At 43.8% G+C, this 21,279-nt stretch overlaps 1 protein-coding gene across 1 annotated transcript in view; it reads left to right on the plus strand.

Moving 5' to 3' along the window:
- Positions 1–14,630, plus strand: part of RAP2A (RAP2A, member of RAS oncogene family) — a 39,565-nt gene extending 24,935 nt beyond the window's left edge. Inside the window, exon 2 of the mRNA XM_021065816.2 lies at positions 10,763–14,630. Within this exon, the coding sequence (XP_020921475.1) occupies positions 10,763–11,000 (238 nt within the window). The 3' untranslated portion in view covers positions 11,001–14,630. The remainder of the gene's footprint in view (positions 1–10,762) is intronic.
- Positions 14,631–21,279: the final 6,649 nt, after the last annotated feature.

Raw genomic sequence — 21,279 nt, forward strand, 5'->3', positions numbered from 1 at the left:
TCTCAGTCACCCCTCCCGCTTTCCTTGCTGGTGTTCTTGATGCTGTAACCACGAGGTCTCCTTTTGGTGCCTTGGGCAACCCCAGCCCCTTGCCGCTGCCTGCCTTTTGCATTGTCTTCTTTCTAAAATCTTTGATGCCTGTTTTTCTCCCCATGGCTGACTCGACTCTCAGTGCTCGAGTCTCTGTTTACTTTCATCTCCCTGTAGATGCTTTCTGCGATCACCTCGTGTGATGCTGGCCTGCCCGAGGCACTGTATGTTCATCAGTTTCCCTTGAGACAGTGAGCACAATCTCTCATTTTATGGATTGTTTATAGTGTTTCCTTCAAGTGGAACAAGCGCTAAGGATTTTACTCATTTTATATTCCGAGTCTCTCTCACAGTGCCTAGTAGATACTCAAGAAATAAATTAATGAAAACCTACGAACCCCAGATTCTTACCGATATAAAATGTAAATAAGAATTCAGATAAATGAGCTGTCTATTAAAGTAAGGAAAGATTTTAAAAGAGATGAAATTTGACCTAAGCTTTTTTTTTTGGCTGGGGAGCAGCTTGATGTGGGATCTCAGTTCCTAGACCAGAGATTGTACCCAGACCACAGCAGTGACAGTGCCGAGTCTTGAGCACTAGACCGCTAAGGAACTCCTGATGAAATCTGACCTGAGCTTTGAGCAGTAGTTGGGATTTGATTGGCAGGGATCACTAGTTAGAAAACCATCAAGAACCAGGAGACGATTTAGGACAGAAGGTTCTCTTTGGAAAATTGTGGGAGAAGAGGTTGAATTAGATGTGAAGGGTAAAGTTTAGATACCTAAAGAAGCTGAAGAGAGGGTTTAGAAATGACACGGTCGGTATTGGAGAGCCATTGTCGCACCTGGGAGGGAGCATAAGTGGCATCACGTGAGTAAATTGTTTGCTTCAAAGAATTGGTGTGTTTCATCTAAGTCTCTGTTTCAGGAGCATATTCTCTTAATGTCTATAGAGTCTACAGGAAGTTTCTTCTTGCTGATTTTGTTAACTTGTGTCATCTTTTTTTTTCTTAATCTGGCTAAAAGTTTATCAATTTCATTGGTCTCAGAGAAAAGATTTTTAGTTTTGTTGATTTTCTGTATAGTTTTTGTGTTCAATTTCTTTTATTTTTGTTCTTTATTATTTCTTCTGCTTAATTTGGACTTATGTTTGTGCATTTTTCTAGTTTCTTAAGACAGCATAGGTCATTGATTTGAGACCTTTTTTCTTTTCAGATATAAACATTTAATGCTGTAATTTCCCTCAGTGCAGTGCTTTAATTACATCCCACAGATTTTGATACATTGTTTTCATTTTCATTCAATTAATGTTTTGTAATTTTTTACGATGTCTTCTTTGACCCATGGATTGTTTAGAAGTGTATGGTTCAGGGGAGTTGCCTGGTGGTCTAGTGGTTAGGATTTGGCACTTTCACCTCTGTGGCCTGGGTTCGATGCCTGGTCCAGGGACTGAGATCCCATTTCAAGCTGCTGCATGTGTGACCAGAAAAAAAAAAAAAAGAAGTCTCTGCTTCAGTTTCTGAATATTTTAAGATTTCCTAGATATCTTTCTGTTACTAATTTTTAGCGAATATTCCAGGTGCACTTGAAAAGAATATATAGTCTTCCTTTATGGGATATAGTGTTGTATAAACACTAGTTAGATAACATTGGTTGATATCCTTCTGCACTGCTGCAGAGTTCTTGCAGTTGAGGTCATTTTCCAGCAAAGTTGGCAGAGAAAAGAGAAGAAAAATAACTAGAGATTTCTCTCATCCTTTACAGACCTTAAGAAGCCCTTTTCTCAGTTCTTCTAATCAGAAATTTCTAACGAAACCTTGGCTGTTAGACACTGCTCACCTCCCCAGCTCTCCTAGGAGCCCAGTGGAGGTGAGCTGTGAAAGGAAAAACAGGAACAAATGGGAGGATTCCCCCCCCACACACACACACATACTCCAGCTCACAGGGATCCTGTGAGAATACCCCTGATATTCTGGGTAGAAAGACAGAATTTCTCCCAGAGTTTTGGCTGAGTGCCTACCACCAAGTGCCTACCCTCTCAGCTCAGGGCCCCAAGAGAAACGAGAAAAACCAGGAAACTCAGCCTCCCTGTAGGTCTTCTCTCCCGGCATTGGCGCTCCCCCTTAACCTGCCGGCTTTACTTTTTGGAGTTCATTGGTAGGTGCTTTGTGTAATTTTTTGGTCCTGAGTTTTTCCTGGTGGAATGTAAAGACTTGTGGATGTAAGCCACCTTGGCTACACCAGTCCTCAAGTAGCGGTTTAAATTTTTTTTATTTTTGTAATTACATTTATAGTTGGACACTCATCAAGTAGCATTTTTTTTAAGGACTTTATTTCTTTAGAGTAGTTTAAGGTTCATGCAGTGGAGACAGTGCAGAGATTTCCCACACAGCCTCTGACCACACACACGCATAGCTTCCCCCGTGAGCAGCATCCCCCCCCAGACTGGTACGTTGGTTCAGCTGATGAACCTACACTGACACCTCATAATCACCCAGAGTGAGTAGTTTACCTTCGTAACTCTTGGCGTCTTACATTATGTGGATGTGGGCAGATGTTTAATAACCTGTATCCGTCGCCATGGGATCATGAAGAGTATTTTCACAGCCCTAGAAATCCTCTGCACTCCACCTGTTCATCCTCCCTCCCACCCCCACCACCTTCTGACAACCAGCTTCTGATCTTTTGACTGTCTCCATAGTTTTGCCTTTTCCAAAATGTCATGTAGTTGAAACCAGACAGTATGCATGTAGCTCTTTCAGGTTGGTTTCTTTCACTTAATAATGTGCATTTACATTTCCTACCTATCTTTTCATGGCGTGGTAGGTCGTTTCTTTGGAACGCGGAATGCTGTTTCATTGGATGGACCACAGTTTAGTTATCCGTTCTCCTATTGAAGGACACCTTGGTTGCTTCCAGGTTTGGGCAGTTGTGGATACAGCTGCTCTGTACGTCCATGTGCAGGTTTTATGTATACGTAGGTATTCCGTTTCGGTGGGTCGATACCAAGGCTTGCTGGGTTGTCTGGGAAGAGTATGTGCCGTTTTCTAAGAAACCCCTGAACCGTCTTCCGTTTCTTCCCACCGAGAATGAGGGAGCGTGCCTGGTGCTCCACATCCTCGCCAGCATTTGATGTTGTCCGTGTCCCAGATTTTGGCCATTCTCGTGGATGTGTAGGGGTATCTCCATTTTAACTTTAATTTCTCTGACAACACGTGACATGCAGCATCTTTTCACCGGCTTTTTTTGCATCTGTATGTCTCCTTCGTTGAGCTGTCTCTCTTCAGGCCTTTGGCCTGTTTTTTAATTAGGGTGTTTGTTTCCTTGCTCAGTGTTTCCTCTTGATGTGGCCTCCTCTTTGTCTTCTGGAGTAGGGTATCTTTCTGAAAGTTTCCAGTCCATTTGGTTGAAGGTTGCTCAGCATTTGGTTAGGGTGTTTTGTTTCTTATTGTTGAGTTTTATGATATGTTTTGGATTGCAATCCATTACCAGATGTGTCTTTTACAAATATTTTCTCTCTCAAATGGGTTTTTAATACCACATTCAGAATGCCTGAGTTGCATTGACGTGATCAATTGGTCCCTCACCCTCAAACTGTTCTCTGGTACAGAGCAGCTCTAAATTTCTATAGAAACAGATTATTTTTACTTATATCAGTATGAAGTATACCTGATAGCTCTGAATATCTTTTTAGTGTCATTATGGTCCCTTTAATTTTTATATTGCATTTATGCATTTCTCTCTGTTCTTTGGTATACATTCTGAGACCAAGAGAAGCTTGCAGTAAAGGGTTGTGGTTTCTTTTCATTATTCAAGCTAAATTACCAGAAATGCCCTTTTAAGATGAAATATTTAGTCACTTCAAAACGAGTCACTTTAGAGAAAGAGGGAAGCCTTATTTAGCTATGTTTTCCATCCTTAAAAGAAGTATTGATATTTCTTGCTAGCAAGCTGTGGTGGGAGCCTTCAGCTCCTAGCCAAAAACCATTCTCTTTCTTTAGAGCTGCCTTAATACTTTATTGAAAGATTAAAATATCAATCCCAAGGAAGGGGAAATAGGCACTCTTAAACTTAAGCACTACTGGTTGTAGTGTGAATTTCTGGATGTCAGTTGAGACTGCATGTGTGTGTGCGTAGAAATCTCATGAACAAATCATCTAGAAATGTAATTTTTCTTGTTCAAAGGGTGTGCCAATGGACACACACACACACAAATTATGCAACATCATGCATACCTTTGAGAAAGAAGTTACACTTCTAGGTGTAGTTCATCAGATTGGTGTTGGTGGAAAAACTCAGCGGAGGGGAGCACGTCATGCTCTGATGAGGAAGGAGTGATCAAATTTTGGTACAGTTACAGTGTAGACTCTATAAAATGGAATACTACTTAGCCATTAATATGACAGATACCACTTATCGAAATGACAAAGTCCATGGTAAGACATGGAAGTTGAAGCGACTACCTAAAATTGGTATAATCACCTTTCATAAACATTCATGTTTACATGGGTACGTATAGGAAAATGGTCTGAAATGATGTACAGCAAAATAGTTAGAGCAGTCATTCTTCTGGAGGTAAGATTAAGCATGTTTTTTCATTTTCCTCTGTCCCTATTTAAATATTGCCATGGGATTTTTTAAAATCACTATGTGTTACTTATTTAATGTGAGCAGGGAGAGAGCAAAGGAAACCTATTTTCATTTTGGAGAAAATATTCCTGTGTTCTCTCTCAAGGGTGAAAACTAGAACCTGTGGGAAGGCGGGATAAGGGGTTGCAAATCACAGCTCTTCAGACAAGGATAAACTTTTGTACACTGAGCTTGTTAACATAACTGACAGAAGGCACAAGATGGGTTGCCTGAGATACGAGTTCTGCATCCCTAAAGATGTTCAGATGTAACCATTTGGTAAGGTGGTCCTGGAATGATTAAAGCATCGGGCATTTTGACCCTTTTGCCTTGAGACTCTCTTGGGAGGTGGGATTTTTAACAGTGGGCTGGAAGGTTGAACAGGAGGACCTCGTAAGTGAAAATCTTTCTGATTCTCATTTCTGAATTCAAAGAGAATTTTATTTCAACCTGCTTATAAAAAAGTGCCTAAGAAGATAGCAGTCTGAAAAAAATTCCTGTGAAGCCCAGCCTTCTTTTAATGTGTGACAATACAGCATCCTCAAAGGGGAGTTAAAGGAACGGAGTGTAGCAGCGTGTCTACAGCTTATCATTGATGAGTGAAGGAAGGGAACAAGGAATTGATCCTGGACCTGCCACAGTGTAAAACCATGAACTGTACACACACAGTATTGCCTGGGATCAGAGAGGAGTAGGTCAGTTCAGGGATGCCTAAACCCCACTGAGCCTCACTACTAGTCTTCAGAACTGATGGATAGAGATACATGTTTTTCGATAGGCTTCTGGGTTCTGGTCCCACAAATTGAGATTCCGTAGCGCTGGAGGTGGGCCTGGGAATCAGTATTTTTTTATTTCTCAAGTTATTTTGGTGATCAGCCAAGTTTAGACACAACCAAAATAAAATATACTTAGGCATAGACCCCTATCAGGACACTTAGCAAAAAAGAACCATTACATAAAGACCCCTAGTAAACATGAGATGCCTTTGAAGTGTTGGTGTTTACAAAGCTGCCTCACTGAGAAGCCCATCAACATCCTGCAGCTAAGTGATGCTCAGGCCTCTGTTTCTGATGTTTCATTCAGTGCATTAAGCAGAGCTGCTCAAAAGAACTAATTTTATTTCCTAATACATTATATAATCACACTGGTGAATACAGTAAACATCGTAGAGATTCATATTCATAAAACAAGTGTTGGTTCTCAGACGACAAACAAAATTATTTGAGCTGCAGAAGCCACTGTATGACCCAGGTCAAGCTCTCAAAGGAATTATCGAGGAGGATGTGCTGGCGCTGATGAGACACCAGCTGATGTTAACAGGTGGACAAGCTGGGACCCCGCTGGGGATCAGGGTAACGACAACACATACATGGAATATTTTTGGAATCTCGCATCTTTGACTCCATTCCCAAATGGTGTGTTCAGAAAAAGGAAAAAATGAAGACAGCTCACAAAACTGTTATAAACACGGAGCATGAAAGCACTGCCATCACCTGCTAACCAAGTGCCTCGTCTTCGTCAGGCATCTTTTTGGCCCTGTCATGAGCGTCATGTTTGTCCTCTGAGGCCACTTTTGCCACCCAGATTCCAGAGTTCTGTGTAGCCTCAAATGAAGGCATTTCCTATACCGTAGGACTTGGGGCTGCAGGAGTGGCGGGCGATCACACAGCTGGACCCCACAGGCCGTTGACTCTTCCTCCGACCATGACTCGCTCGCACCATCTTTCTCACTGTCTGGTCCATGTCCTGCCTGGACTGCTCCTCCCCAGACCCCAACTCCCTTATTCCCTTCCCGCCTTTGCTCCCGTGCACCGTCCCCTCCAGGCCCACCCTGCTCATCTCCTTTAAAATTGCGCCTGTGCTCCCAGCCCCCTCCCTGCTCTGCGTTTTTTCCGTTGTACAAACACCCTTTAGTGAACCAGTAGTTTACTTAGGTCCTTAGGTTTATTTTCTTTGACGGTCTCTGCTGTGAGACTGTAGGCAGAGCTCTTTGTTTTGTTCCTGAGTGTATCGTAAGTGCCTAGAACAGTGTCTAGCGCAGAGTAGGCTCTTTCAAATAAGCATTTGTTAAATGAATGAGTAAATAAATACACATCGATTGTTCGTTACTAGCTATTTAGGCAGCGGCAGGCAGTTTTCCATAGAGCCACCAGCACTCCGTTTGCACCAGCCCACATTTTTGCGTCTGAACGGTGTCCTCCTGAGATGGAACTGCTGGGTCCTGAGTGCGTCTCCACCTTCCCGGGAGGCAGAGTGTGCCGGGCACCTGCTCCGCTCGCCGGGTTGAAAATCTCTGCTGCCTGAAGCTGATGGGGTGGGTGCTCCCTACACGTTGGCCTGTTCCTGCGCCTGCACCCCTGTCTCTTGCGAAGATCCACGCGGGGATCCTGGCAGTTACTCGGTGAAATGGTTCGTGTGGATTAGGAGTGACCCGCAGTGTCCCTCTGACTTTCACCTTCAGAGCCTAAGAAGCTCTGAGAGAAGTGACCTAGTGCTGCTCCTTTCCCCGTTCAGGAAACGGAGGAACCAAGAGATGAGGCTGATTTTCTCAACTCACAGGACTTCGCGAGAGGCAGCTGTGGAACTGGGGTCCTGGGCTGGGCGTCGGGGTGTGTGTGTGTGAGTGTGTGTGTACACACGTTTTTGCTGCAGCAGAGGTTCCTCACCCCCTCCTCGGTGCTGTCAGCCTGGTGTTGGCTCTTGTCCCGAGTCCTTCAAGGAGAGTCAGGTTTCTCTGAGGTTCCCGTCCACGTGGAGGACGGGTTCTGTCAGGCCAGCCCAGCGCCTTCGGGCAGGTGTCCCCAGCGGAGGAGGCGCTCCCGCCTTTCTGGCTCAGCCCCGCCCGGGGGCCACGCGTGGGGGAGGCGGACGGCAGGGGGCTGCTTCATCCCCCAAGTCCACGGCCTTCTCTCTGGCCTCCCCCTGCCCCGCGTCCATCCCCAGCTCCCCAGGAGCGCGTCACCTCCCTCCAGCGGTTTTCCTGCTTCTTCCACCTCCCGAGGCCGTGGTCGCCTGTCAGCCACCTCACCCTGCATTTCCCAGCACCTGGTTTTCTCTAGAGTCTCTTGTGTGTCCTCTCCCGCAGCCTTGTGGGGTAAGTGGGAGCAGATACTCTCACTCCTTTTACACCGATGAGGAAATGAACCACAGGCGAGCAGCGTAAATGATCTGCTCCATCCTGCAGCCTCCCGGCGGCAGCTTGGAAGCCGTGTCCACATCCTGTCTCCCGTGGTGGCGGTAGCAGAAGGACACGCAGAGTTTATCACCGTCTGGGGTTCCGAAATGTACATGACACCTTTCCTTCCTAAACATCTTCGTCTCCTAAAGTCCTCTGAGGATATTAATCTGGATTTCTCTAGTGTCCTTAGCCTTTGGGTTTCAGAAGAGACCGCTGACAGTTCAGTGTGTGCTGTAATGGACAGGGTCTCAGAGTGACTCAGTCTTCATTCGACAGTCACGAAATGCTCGGACAGGTGGACCTGAGTTCGCAGTGTTCTAGTTACCCTTCTGAGACCCTGTTAGGATTTATTCAGATTCTTGAGTTGGTGTATTATACAGCTGTTAATGATTGGACGTTTCGACACGTTCTGAAAATCCACATAAGCGTAGTTTTTAACTAAACGTGTAAGAAATATTTCTTCATGTGTAAAACATAATACTGCACTTAAAGAATATTCCTTAACGTATTTATCAGTTGAACTAATAATAGAAAGTGATATCACTTTCCTTTTTATTATGAAGTATTACAGAGACTGACATTAATTTCAACTTCATTAAATTCAGTCAGTACATTTTACTGAACTGTATTAATATTTATGTTACATCACCGCCCGACAAAGTGCACCATGCTGTATCTACTCTCATAAGAAAACCCAAATGCAGTTACATCTTTGCAGGTAAAACAGACTAGGAACTGACCTTGTCCTGACGGCGCTGGCAGTGTCAGCTCCCTGCCAAGCTTCTCTGTACAGCAGGTCAGGAAGGCTTGCCTGCGAAGCAGCTGATTTTTAATGTTTGTAATGCAGGCTTCATTCTCCTGCCACTTGTCCTCCCAGAGGCCAGGGGGCCCTCGTAATTGTTTGTATGTGAGGGTCCAGAGATGTGAAAAACTCTTGGGTCATATATTCAGGGCTCTCAGTGTGACCTGGGATCAGAAAGCCAAGGCACGGTTGATATCCAGTAAATGCAGGTGAAGTCCTTTGATCAAAATTGGGATTGTCCAGATCCATTTCCTGCAGAATGGTCATACCCACGTCTTAGCTTGATGTCTGTATGCCCACTCATGCTTAAGTTGTTTGTGTCTAGATTGCTGAGTGGCACTGCCTGGAGCATGCCCTTTTGTTGAGACCATTCTCAGTTTGATCTCGTGCCAAAGGAAAAAAGTGAGACTCTTTGCTTTATCAGTTAAGGTGAGAGAAGAGAACCTTCTTGACAGGACGATGAATTTGTTGAACTCCTGTCGCTAACATTAGCAATCAGCCTGTTACCCAGTTTCCTGAGTGATAAAAATGCTATATGAACCCTGCCTCAGTAAATCCTGACTGTGTATAGTTTTCTAACAAATTAACTGTTATCATTTGTGTGCATTTTTGTTCATTTATGTGCATTGTTAACTATTTGTGTGCAGTTTGCATTTTGCTTCCTTTATAAATTAGAGGTGCATTCTGCTAGGGGAAAGTACAAACACAGACACAATATTGATTTATACTGAAATCACAAAAAGCTTTTAAAATGATGTCTAGGGTGAAAACGATAGCTTTATGCAAGGGTGTTAGCAACATTGCTTAGAACAAACATAAGCATATAGTAAATAAATATGCACAGCACAAAAATACCATAGACTGCATGGCTCAAGTAGCAGGCGTTTGTTTCTCATGGTTGTAGAGGCTGGGAAGTCCACCCAAGATCAGGGCTATGGCAGACTCAGTGTCTGCTGAGGGCTCGCGTCCCCAGTTCAGAGACTGTCCTTTTTTCACTGTGTCCTTACATGGCTGTAGGGGCAAAAGAGCTCTTTAGGGTCCCTTTTCTAAGGGCACTAATCCCATTCGTGACCTGATCACCTCCCAGAGGCCTGGCCTCCTAAGTACTGTCACATTGGGGATTAGGCTTCAACAGGAATTTTGAGGGGACACTCACTGAGTCTGTATCACACTGATTCTAGTCAGGAAGGAAAAGAAGAGAGAACATCAAATAAAGCTAATGATTGAAATATCTCAGTCCAGGAGTTCCCATCATGGCGCAGCGGAAAAGAATCCGACTAGGAACCAAGAGGTTGCGGGTTCGATCCCTAGCCTCACTCAGTGGGTTAAGGATCCAGCGTTGCCATGAACCGTGGTATAGGTCGCAGACGTGGCTTGGATCCTGCGTGGCTGTGGCTGTGGCGTAGGCCAACAGCTGTAGCTCTGATTAGACCCCTAGCCTGGAAACTTCTATATGCCACGTGTGCAGCCCTAAAAAGCAAAAAAAAAAAAAAAATTTAAAAAATAAATGACATGTTTCAGTCCATGTCAGGCTGAAAAGAACCATAGCTGTCTTTCAACAGGCTCATCTATAAGGGTTTTTGTGAAGAGATAGAATATGGTTATACTTGGTAGGGTCTATCCTCATGAGTTCTGCTAGCTCTTTTCTTATATTGGAACTGTTCGAACATCAGTTTTATAGACTTGTAGAACATTAAAGTGCTGAGATTATATAAAATTATAAATTATTTGTTTACTCAGTAGAGCTATTACCTCATCAAGTGAAATTTTGAGTAAGCATCTCTTATAACGAAAAAGCTTTACGTTAATCCATCTAAGGGGACTTCTTCGGCGATTCGGAGACTACTTTTCCACGTCTATCTGGAAAGGTAAATTGATTTTAAAAGATGTATAATTAATTAAAAACATCATTTTGAAAAAGCTGCTTATGATCCACGAGGAGGTGCTTCCAAATGCCTTAAGGCAGATGTTAGGGCCAACTGGAGCAAATCATTCTTCATGCCACTCAAGAGAGTATTTATTGGTAGTCGAATATCGTGAAAGAAGAGAAAATGCCTTCCAGCTGCTTAACTCTGTGCCGATAACTCCTGCAACGTCTGTGTGTTTTGTCGCTTCTCCCACAGGTATGAGAAAGTGCCAGTCATCCTGGTTGGGAACAAGGTGGACCTGGAAAGCGAGAGGGAGGTGTCCTCCGGCGAAGGCAGGGCCCTGGCGGAGGAGTGGGGCTGCCCCTTCATGGAAACGTCTGCCAAGAGTAAAACGATGGTGGACGAACTCTTTGCGGAAATCGTGAGGCAGATGAACTACGCGGCGCAGCCGGACAAGGACGACCCGTGCTGCTCCGCCTGTAACATTCAATAGCACCCGCGGCCGCCGGCTGTCCTGGTCGGGAGCCGCCCCACGTCGCGGGCGCTGCAGACCTCGCCCGCCGGGCTGCGGAGCCCCCAGGACGCGTGCCGTGCTCTCCAGGGGAGGAGCAGCCCTTGTCGGGAGTGGAGCAGGGATTGTCCGCCGATGTCCCCGAGGAACATTTGGCTTCATAGCCCCGGCGTCCACCACTGCCCTCGGTCTGCTCCCGGCACCTGCAGCTGAGGGCGGAGCCAGTCCCTCGGCAGGTCAGGGTCTCCTTGGACCGGAGGATGGCGCTGTCACCCAGGGGACAGACGCAACTATGGCATCCATTGAAAATGACCATGGGAGAGAAACCAGAAGAATTCCTATGACCGCTCACAATTAAAATATTTTGTCTTCTTAAAAAAAAAATAATAATAAGTAAAGGAGAAATATTTTCCTACGAGAGTACTGGATTTCAGGAACTGAGATAGTGCTTCTAACCAATGTATTGCGTCAAGTAAGATAGTAACAGCTGACCTGCCAGCAGCATTATGAGGAGAGATCCTTTGCTCAGCTGACACCTTTCTGTTTTTGAGACTCGATGCTTAATTGTCGATGTTATCCTAATTTGTGACACAGAACTAACTCACGCATCAGTCCCTGGTAGAGCGAAAGTTAGAACAGGTTGTGTCAAAAATACAGCCTGGCTTCAGAATGTGTTACCACCTGCTTTGCCCAGAAAATGGAGACTCTCACAAGGGTTTGATCCGGATTGAAACCCCAGACCGACTCTCTTGTTAACCAAGCAGGGAAGGTCTTTTACTTTACTGCACAAGAAGGAAGCAACTGTGATGCAGAGAGATTGCCTAGCCTTACTAACGAGAAGCGTTCTAGTAGATGAACTAGCACCACCATGTACGGAAAACGAAGCCATGTTGCAGCTACAGGTTCCCGTTTGCAGAAAAAACCTCCCAGGACAGTACAAATATCTAGCATTTTTCCGTTCGTTATAGCAGCAGATTCCTTCTTGCCTTTAAGGGCTATGGTTGTGGTGTGATTCTTGGCTAACCTGCTTTCAAAATCAGTTTTTGCTGTAGCAGAGCTTTATTGCAGGCATTTAAAACATGGAATAACCATGTGAAATAATTTGGGCTTCAAAGTAGAACATAAATTATAGAGTGGAAGGTAAGAGACAAAAAACAAAAACAAAAAACACCTTTATCTTTCATTTTCCTGGAGAATTATATGTAAGGTTTTCTTATAACAATTTTGCCCTGATTCCTAAAGTGGCAAATAAAGCTAGAGTGAATATTTTGTTTTGAAAAGGTGCTCAAGTTCTGACATTTTTGGTTCTTACAGCCGTAAAGTATTTATCATTTGCATGACTAATGGCACAGGAAAAATCTATTCGTTAAGTTTTACAATCAAGTGCAGAAGGGTTTTCATCTAACTTCAGAGTTACAGAGGCTAAGGAGAGTACCTTGAGCTGATCCTCTGGAGAGAAATTTGGCCTTCAGAACTGCAATAGCACTGAGCCTGTGATCTACATGCTGCCCCCACATTTTGTTGGTTTCACACTTGTGCAAGTAACTTCTGGTCTGACGTGTGTAACTGAGCGAAGAGTGTGTTTGTGTGTGCATGTGTGTTTACTGTTCCTAAGAATTTGGCACAAGTCAGAGCTAATTGCCTATACTAAGAATGTGTACTGCAGAATATAGTGTATCAAAAACATTTTTTTCTTTTCAATTGTTTTTTTTATGCAATTTTTGTTTATTATGGAAATCATTGGTAGCCCCCCTTCCCCCAAGTGTTTAGTAAACTGGCATTAAGGTTGGAGGAGAGAAAAGAGGTGGATTGTACTTTTCATAGCTGAGAAAACAGAGCTATGTGAATAAAATCAGGCTGTGGTTATCAAGTCTTTGAATTGTGAATATTAGCATTCTTTGATGAGTTTTTTTGTTTTTTTTGTTTTTAATATATAATCCCCAGTTATGAAGCACCTTGGTTATGGAAGGAAAAGTTCTAACCATTTTTTGAAACAAATTTCATCATGTAAAAGGTGATTTGACTCAATCATGTAGAGAAATCACATTCGGGAAGTGAGACTCTTAGCTGAAATATTTGTTCGTGCATTGTCTGAGTTTTGACGCCTCTAACTTCTCAGAATGATTCTGGTTTTTAGAATTCCATATTTAATAGCAGTTGATGACAACTAAGACTACGTGTTAGAAACATCTATAAAAGTTCTACTGTTTTACATTGTGGATTGCTATGCAGACAAGAAAAATAAGTTAATATGAAAGATGTGGCACGATTTAAGGTGGAAAGGATTATCTACAAATTTGGGTTTTAGGTCAAAGTGTTTGTGTCCGACAGACAGGTGGTTTTTGACTGTAAAGATGTCGACAACTGATTCGGCTGTCTGATCAGTGTTGCCTCACAGCCCTCCACCTCTAGCGAGAGAGCAGCCAAGTTACCCAGAAACGTGGAAACCCGGCATGTGTTTCACTGCTGGTATTTCATCTGGTATGACTATAACTCAGCTTGAATGAATGTGTTTGTTGAGATGTTGATACAACGCTCAAGAAGAGGAAGAATAAATTTGTTGGCACATGAAATAATAGTGGCTGAAAGTTGGTGATCTTGTGTCACTATTTATTTTTTGCCCTGATCAGACTAGCAGCTAGATAAGTGAAAGTTTTTCTAACATGCCTTAAAAATGTTATGGTTTGATCCAAAGACCCGCTTTTTCTTTAGCTATTCAGATAAGGTCTTCTTTTTTTGTTTTGTTTTGTCACGTTTTATACAAAGGCATTTTTAAAGGTTTTGTTGCTGTTGTTGTCGTTGTTCTATGTTGCAAATTTTGGGGGTTCTTTTAAGCTGTGACAGTGATGGTAACTGATGCTTTTCGTTTTGCTCAACTTCCTCAAAACAAGCCAGCATCTGATCAAAAGTGTTACATAAAATCTTCCTTAAATGATTGAAAGGTGCTTTGATGATTTTCAACTTTGGTTTGTAGAATTAGAACTGAACTTCTGACTCCAGTCGCTACAGTTGCCATCCCTTTTCTGTGATAAAACTACTGATATTTGCTTTTCTGTATAAAGAAATGTGGCCTAAGGATGTCTGCTGTTTGTTTTCCAGAGTTGTCCTGTGGGAGTGTTGTCTGTATGTCTGAACATGAAAATGCTTATCTTGCTTGTTGCCATTGGTTTCTTTGTTTGTTTGTTTCGCTTTTTCGTGTTGTTTGTTGTTCTTCTCAGTAGTCTTCTTGTGTTAGCACTTCTAAGCTTTAACTGTCTCCTTAGCCAATCAAATGTTCAAGACTATGGGGGTCTTTTTTTTTTTAATTAATGTGTCATTGTGCATCTGTTAAATCTTGATCAGGGTTTCAAGAATGACTGCAGTGGGTTTTGGAAACAGACTTATCATTATTGATTTGGGGTTTCCCAGAGATAAATATAGTTCACAGTTAATTGTTGAGCTCTAATACAACTGACCATTTAAAAGTGAACAGCAGTTTATTGTTTCGTAACAATGTCAGTTGTTAAACCTTGACATTTCAATTAAAACATGAATTGTAGTTATAACTCAATGCAAATTCAACAGTTGTATTTGGAGTTAAATTATTTTAACAAATAAATTTATTTAATGAAATCTCCTCTGGACTTTTTCTTTCCATTGTTGTTTTGTACATGTTTATGAGTGAAATGTATTAAATATATACATTTTTTAAACAAACTAAAAATTGCCATAGAATGAATTTAACACTCTTCTTACAGAAAGGGTCAAGCCGAATTAAACAGAATTCTTCGTATAAAAAAGGTGAGTAGATTATATTTTCATACCCTTCAAAAATAAAAATAACACGAGAAAGGTCTTTAAATCAGCAATTACAACTATAAACTTATCTTTGTGAGTAATTTTTTATATTTTTTAATGGTAGCTGGCTGATTTGAAATCTCAATGCTTATGTTCACAGAATTGTTCTAGATAATTAACATTAATTAGCAGTTGCTTTATGGCAGTGCTAGTATCACTAAAATGTATCAGTGTCCTTCTAGTGATGGCTTGGGGCTGTCTTTTTTGTTTAGGTCTTGTGGATTTTAGGGTGCCAGAAGCTGGAGGTTGCTGTTTAGTAGGGCTGTAGGGCCTGCTTGTTCGGTATACAGCCCTGTGAATGTTGACAGATGCTGTTAATTATATACAGCCTTCAGCTGCTCTGATAAGGAGCCCATTCATTCCCTAAGCCAATTTAACTGTGCCTTTTGGTTATGTTGCCTTCAAACTCTGTTGAAATCTCCTGGCAGCATTCCACCAGTTTAGAGGCCTCATTGTTTTGGAATATAAGAATAATTTGAATGAATATAACAGAGGCCCTGTAGACAGAATTTCAGATATTTAAAGGAAAATGTGCCTATATTTTAGTATAATAAATAAGTATCTGCTGATTAGCATCATAATCTCATTTGAAGCATTTGTAAAGTATTGAAACCTATCCTAATTTCAATTAGGAGGATTTCTTTGTGGCTGAAAAAAAGAACAAAGTGCCACCAATTGGGAACCTGTCTGACCTCTGGGACCTGTAAAGCAGAGAAAATTGTCACAAACTCCCTTAAAAAGCTGCCGATCTCTTATTTCTTTGTTAATTTAAAATATCTATGTTTTCATGTATCTCGGAATAAAACAGTGGCACTTCATTTGTTAAATGGGTAGTGTAAACTGGTTGTACATTTTTCAGTATTAACTTTTTTCCTGTTTTCTGTTTTGTTTTCCTTTGAAGTATTAGGTTTTAAAAGATCTGCTGCTCTTCTAGGTAAGGCGGTGCGTTATGACTTCCGGTATTGTCTTAGAAGGGTAGCCTCCACGTTACCTTCTAAGGATTCTGCCGAGATGAGTGGAGAAAAAGTAAAAGACCGCCTGCTGGAAAGAGTAACTATAAAGACCTCTTGAGTACATACAGATGGCGGAAAAAAGAAGCTGAGGAAATGGTACTTGCTTTGGTTTAAGGTCTTCCAATTTCACTCAAAAGAACCAAAGATTTTTATGGTTTTATATGATTACAACTTCACCTTGGCAGTGTTTAGGGTGTGCTTTACATTTTTACCTTTTAAAAAATAAGATCTTAGTTTAAAAAAAAAAAATGCAAAGAAAAATAGGGAAAAGCTACCCACTTTCCAAATTCCCAAAACAACCATGTTCGCGTTTGATGTAAAACCTTTGAGACGTCTCTTCTCGGCACACACAGATACGCAGGGACACATACGTGTATCGGGAAAAGGAGAAATAAGTCCACGTTGCTTATAAGAACACTGGCTCTGGGTACCAGAAATGAACACCCATGGTCATTCAACAAATAAATGAGGCAGAGTTGAGATGCAGGCTCTTCTAACTTTTCAGTCACCGCTCCCCTGCTGTTACTTCCTTTGTTTAAGCGGTGTCCACTCATCCCAGCCTCGCTCCCCGTTACTCCTAGAGGGTGACCCCTCAAGGGCGCAGCCGTACACACACAGGCACATCACGTAATCCCTGATAGCCCAGACCTCTTAATGTAACTGTCTGGGTGCATTCAAGCTGCTGTGACAAAGTACCATCGACTGGGTGGCTTATCCAACTCACCTAATCTATTTCTGAGTTCAGGAGGATGCCGAGTCCAAGATCAAGGCTCTGGCCGATTTGGTACCTGGAAAGAGCCCCCTTCCAGGTTGCAGATGGCTGACTCCTCCTCGTGTCCTCACGTGGCAGAAGGGAGAGTGCAGCTCTCCGAGGTCTCTTTCATCAGGGCCCTGATCCCATACACGAGGAGCCCACTCTTGTGCCCTAATCCCCTCCTGAAGGCCTCACCTCCTGATACCATCACGTTGGGGATTAAGTTGCAAAACAGGAAATCTGAGGGTCAGAGACATTCAGCCCCTTGCACTGGTCTTCTCTCCCGTCTTTCCCTTGAGGCAGGTAAGAATTGGCCTACGGGCAGGAATCAACTCACCTGTTTATATGCCAGTGCTCCAGTGACCCAGGATGAGCCGAGTCCTGGGCACAGCCCACAGAGACTGCAGCTGGCTCCCCCCTTTCTTTCCAAAGCCAGCATGACCAGCTGTAGCTGTTTCTTCTTGGGAACTTGAGGCGTCTGTGTGATAGGGGGAAGTGGAGGGCAGTCGCAGGGCACTGGGGCTCTGCCGTGAGGGCCTGTGTCTACTGCCGAAGGAAGGGTTCAGGCTGACAAGAGGATTTGGGGGGGTGGACACTGAGCTAATTTAGGAACACTAGCAAAACTAAGGTGCACAGAGGATCTGTATATCAGATACTGCACAGAGTGCCAGGTCTAGGCCTACAGTTAAATATTACACATTTTTGGGTTGCAGTGCAATTTATACTTAAAAACATCAGGATTGGAAAATGACTTTTTAAGACCCTCCTGCAAAATGATATTCACATACACTTACAGCAATTGAAATAAATCATCGTTTAATGGGACTCATGCCAAGAAATGATATATCGTTAGCAAAAAGACAATAGAATTTGTGTGAAGAGAGTCACAAAATCCAAGTCAGACAGGAAATAGAAACGTGTGAACCAAAGCATCCAGGGGCTTCGTTTATTTAGTCCTCGGTCCTGTCTGTGTGGTAAGAAAGTGAAAAAGTCTCGGCCTAGCATACAAGTCCAGGTTCCAAGGGGAGATCTGCCAACGAGATATTCCCACCCATGGGCATTGTTTATTGCTTTGGGTCAGTTTTACCCCAAGAGTGTTCTGAAAAGGTCTTACACCATCAGATACTTTGTAGAACGCTCTTCTAGCAGCAAGTGAGTTTGGAAAACCCTACCTAATCTATCCCATTCCTTGGAAAAGGCTCAGAACAGTTCTGCTGGTGTGTCTAAAACTAACCTGACCACAGGATACCTTCTTCTTCCCCTGCTACGTGGTGCCATGCTCTGGAGCAGAACTGGGGAAATAACTGCTCCTAGATATTTGCCCTACAAACCTTGCTGTGGGAACTCTGTCTGGGTGAGGGTCCCGAATCAGCTGGCATCCCGAGAAATCGAGTCTTGGGAAGGAGAAGAGGCCCTGTGCTCACTGTCTGCTTTCCTCAGGCCCATGCTTAACCTCGGCCCTCAGAGCTTACCTCTGTGAGAAAGGGAAGAAGACGGTGGAAAGACAAAACCAAAGGAAAAAGTCCGGTCTGCAAGAATGACAGTGTTCTCCTTAAAGTCTGTGCTGGCCAGCGTACTGTCTACTCCCAGGCCCACCACCAACAGAGTCTTCTTTGCCGTCGTTTGGACCCTGCTCCCGACACCATAGTTGCCACCCTTTGCCCTGTGATGCACCCGTCTCCTTAACCTTGGCCCATATCAGCAAACGGTGAGTTGGAGTACCATTAAGAAGGCATCGGCCACAATATCCAGGAATCCCTGAGTCCATGTCACCCCTCAGGGAGGTATTAAACTCCCTGGGTACTCCGTGTGTACCCAGCCTCACGTGATCACACCCACACACACCTCGAAACACCAGAGTGAAAGAGTTGCAGGTATTTGCCAGAGCTTTCATTTTAAAGCCCCAGGGAAAAAACACGGGGCCCCTGCAGACTCAGGATGTCAGAGGAGCCTAGAATGGGAAGCAATCCAAAGACTTGTCTATGTTTCTGTCTTGGATGAATCCGTCCTGAATCTTTCCTCTGCAACACAAAGTGAGGCCAGGGCACCTTCGCTGGTGTTGATCTCGCATCTCGCAAGGTGCTCCCCTAGGCCATCCGCCCGGTGCCGATGGGAGAGTGCTGGGGGCTCCCAGGCAGGGGAACACTCCTGGGGGAGCTGCCTCCAGATGCAGCTCGTTTCACAAGGGAAACGAAAGAAGGGCAGGGAGACCCCAGCCTTTCTTCTGGAGGGGCCACCTGAGCAGCCTGCTGTTGTGGCTAAAGGCGCTTTATCTGCCCATCCTCCAGCAGCTGACCCCTCCCAGGAGAGGACTAGAGATGAAAGTGAGGCCCTATGCAGGTGGGAGGACAGCCTCTGCTCTACCAGCGTCCGCAATGCCTTTCTGTAAGTATAGAGTTGGACTTTCTTTTTCCCTCACTTTATCGTGTTTGCATCATCACTAGCTCTCAATTTATTTGCAGGCTTTGTATTAGTTATCTGCTGCAAATGACCCCAAACTTAGCGACTTAAAGCAGCAAACATTGATTATCTCACAGTTTCTGCAGGTCGGGAACCCAGGCATGACTGGTCCCTCCCAAGGCTGCAGTCAAGCTGTGGGCTGGTCTTTCGGTCATCTTAAGGGTGGCCGCCTCAAGGTAGATTCGGTCCCAAGCTCCCTGAGTGGTTGTGGGCAGGATTCGGTTCTCCGGGGCTGTTAGACTGAGCACCGCACTTCCCTGCTGGCTGGGCTGAAGGCCACCACATGGGCCCCACCGTAGAGTAGCTCACAACATGGCAACTGGCTTCGTTCTACCAGGCGAGTGAGAAAGCCAGAGAGGCACGTGAGCAAGACGGAAGTTGTATTTTCATCTCAGGAGTGATGCTTCACTGCTTTTGCCTTGTTCTTAGTTAAAAGCAAGTCCCTAGGTTCAGCCGACACTCAGGAGGAGGAGGTTACACAAGAGTTGTGCGATGGGTAATTTTTTTGTGTCAACTTGACTGGGTCCAGATAGTTGGTCAAACGATATTCTGGGTGTTTCTGCACATGTATTTTTGGGTGAGATCCACGTTTATGAGGCTAGGTTGAGTAAAGCGAGATGGCGCTCCCTAATGTGGGTGAGCCTGCTCTAATCCATTAAGACCTGAATTGTACAAAAAGGCCGACCTTCCTCCAAGGAAGAGTGAATTCTCCTTGCCCAACAGCCTTCAACCTAGGACATGGGCCTTTTCCAGCATTCAGATGCAAGCCAAGACACTGGTCCTTCCTGAACCTGGAGTTTGCCAGCCTTTGGACTGGAGCTGTGCCATTTGCCATCGGCTCTCCTGGTCCTCAGGCCTCAGACTCAGACGGTGCTTCATTATAGGCTGTTCCAGGTCTTGAGCTTGCTGACTCATCCTGCAGGTCTTGGGACTTGCCCACCTCCATATCCTCGTGAGCCAATTCTCTATAATAAATCTCCCTCTCTCTATAATAGATGATAGAAGGGGGGGGAGAGGTAGATAGATAGATCAATAGACCCATCAATCCTATTGGTCTGTTTCTCTGAAGAATACTGACTCATACAGGCATGTACACCAGAAAGCAGGAAGGGTAAGTAAGGGTTAGGGTCAGGGTTAGAGTTGGTTTTATCTTAGAAGCCTGCCTTATATTATTAGGTAACTTCATCTTAGAAGCCTGCCCCTAAGTTGCCGTTGTGGCTCAGTGGTTAACGAATCTGACTAGGAACCATGAGGTTGTAGGTTCGATCCCTGGCCTTGCTCAGTGGGTTAAGGATCCGGCATTGCCATGAGCCATGGTGTAGGTCGCAGATGTGGCTCAGGTCCTGCATTGCTGTGGCTGTGGTGTAGGCTGGTGGCAACAGCTCCAATTAGACCCCTAGCCTGGGAACCTCCATATGCCATGGCTGCAGCCGTAGAAAAGGCAAAAAAAGACACCCCCCCCCAAAAAAAAAGCCTTCCTTAATATTATTAGGTAACTGCAATACCTAACAATAGGTATTGCTAACTTTACTGCATACCATCTCTCTACTTAGAGAATTATAACTTGCTGTCTAAGGATTTCACTGTGTACCCTTTCCCCCCCATTTATCTTGACTTTAATCCCTACCCTACCATCATGCATACCACTATATCTAGAAAAAAATGTCTAGTGCACCACAGACATGCAGGAAGTCCTTATTAACTACAATGTTAATTAAAAGGGCAAGGAAAACTAATTACCTTTAAGTATTGAGTATTAAATAGGCATAAGTTAAATTTAGTTTTCCTGATTAAAGCTAAATAATTTCCCAAGTATGCATCCACCACCCAGTACCGTACTCAAAGGTAATTGATTGGCCTTCATTAAATGATAAGCTGGCGTTTCAACAGAGTAGTCTTCCACTGGTGGATCCTGAAAGTTATTCTGTTGTTTTCTGGGAGGGGCAGGAAGTTTAAGTCCTAAGTTACCTCTTTAACCTCTCTTTATCAAGGCAAAGACATATTAATGAAATTAATTTTTCATATAGTAAATATCTGATGCCCTTTGTCTTCTTTGTAAAATCGATTCATAATTATCAATAACAAAACAGTTTAAATGTCTAGTGATGGCTGATTGACTCTCAGTTACTGGATTTACCTGGCTGCAGATTAACTGGCTTGGCTTGGCTTGTAGATTTTCCTAACAGCACATGAAATG

The sequence above is a fragment of the Sus scrofa genome, chromosome 11 (assembly GCF_054392235.1).
Source record: "Sus scrofa isolate SSC_HxYL_T2T_F1_AM1 chromosome 11, Sscrofa_HxYL_maternal_Yorkshire_Landrace_v2.0, whole genome shotgun sequence".
In the NCBI taxonomy this organism is placed as follows: domain Eukaryota; kingdom Metazoa; phylum Chordata; class Mammalia; order Artiodactyla; family Suidae; genus Sus; species Sus scrofa.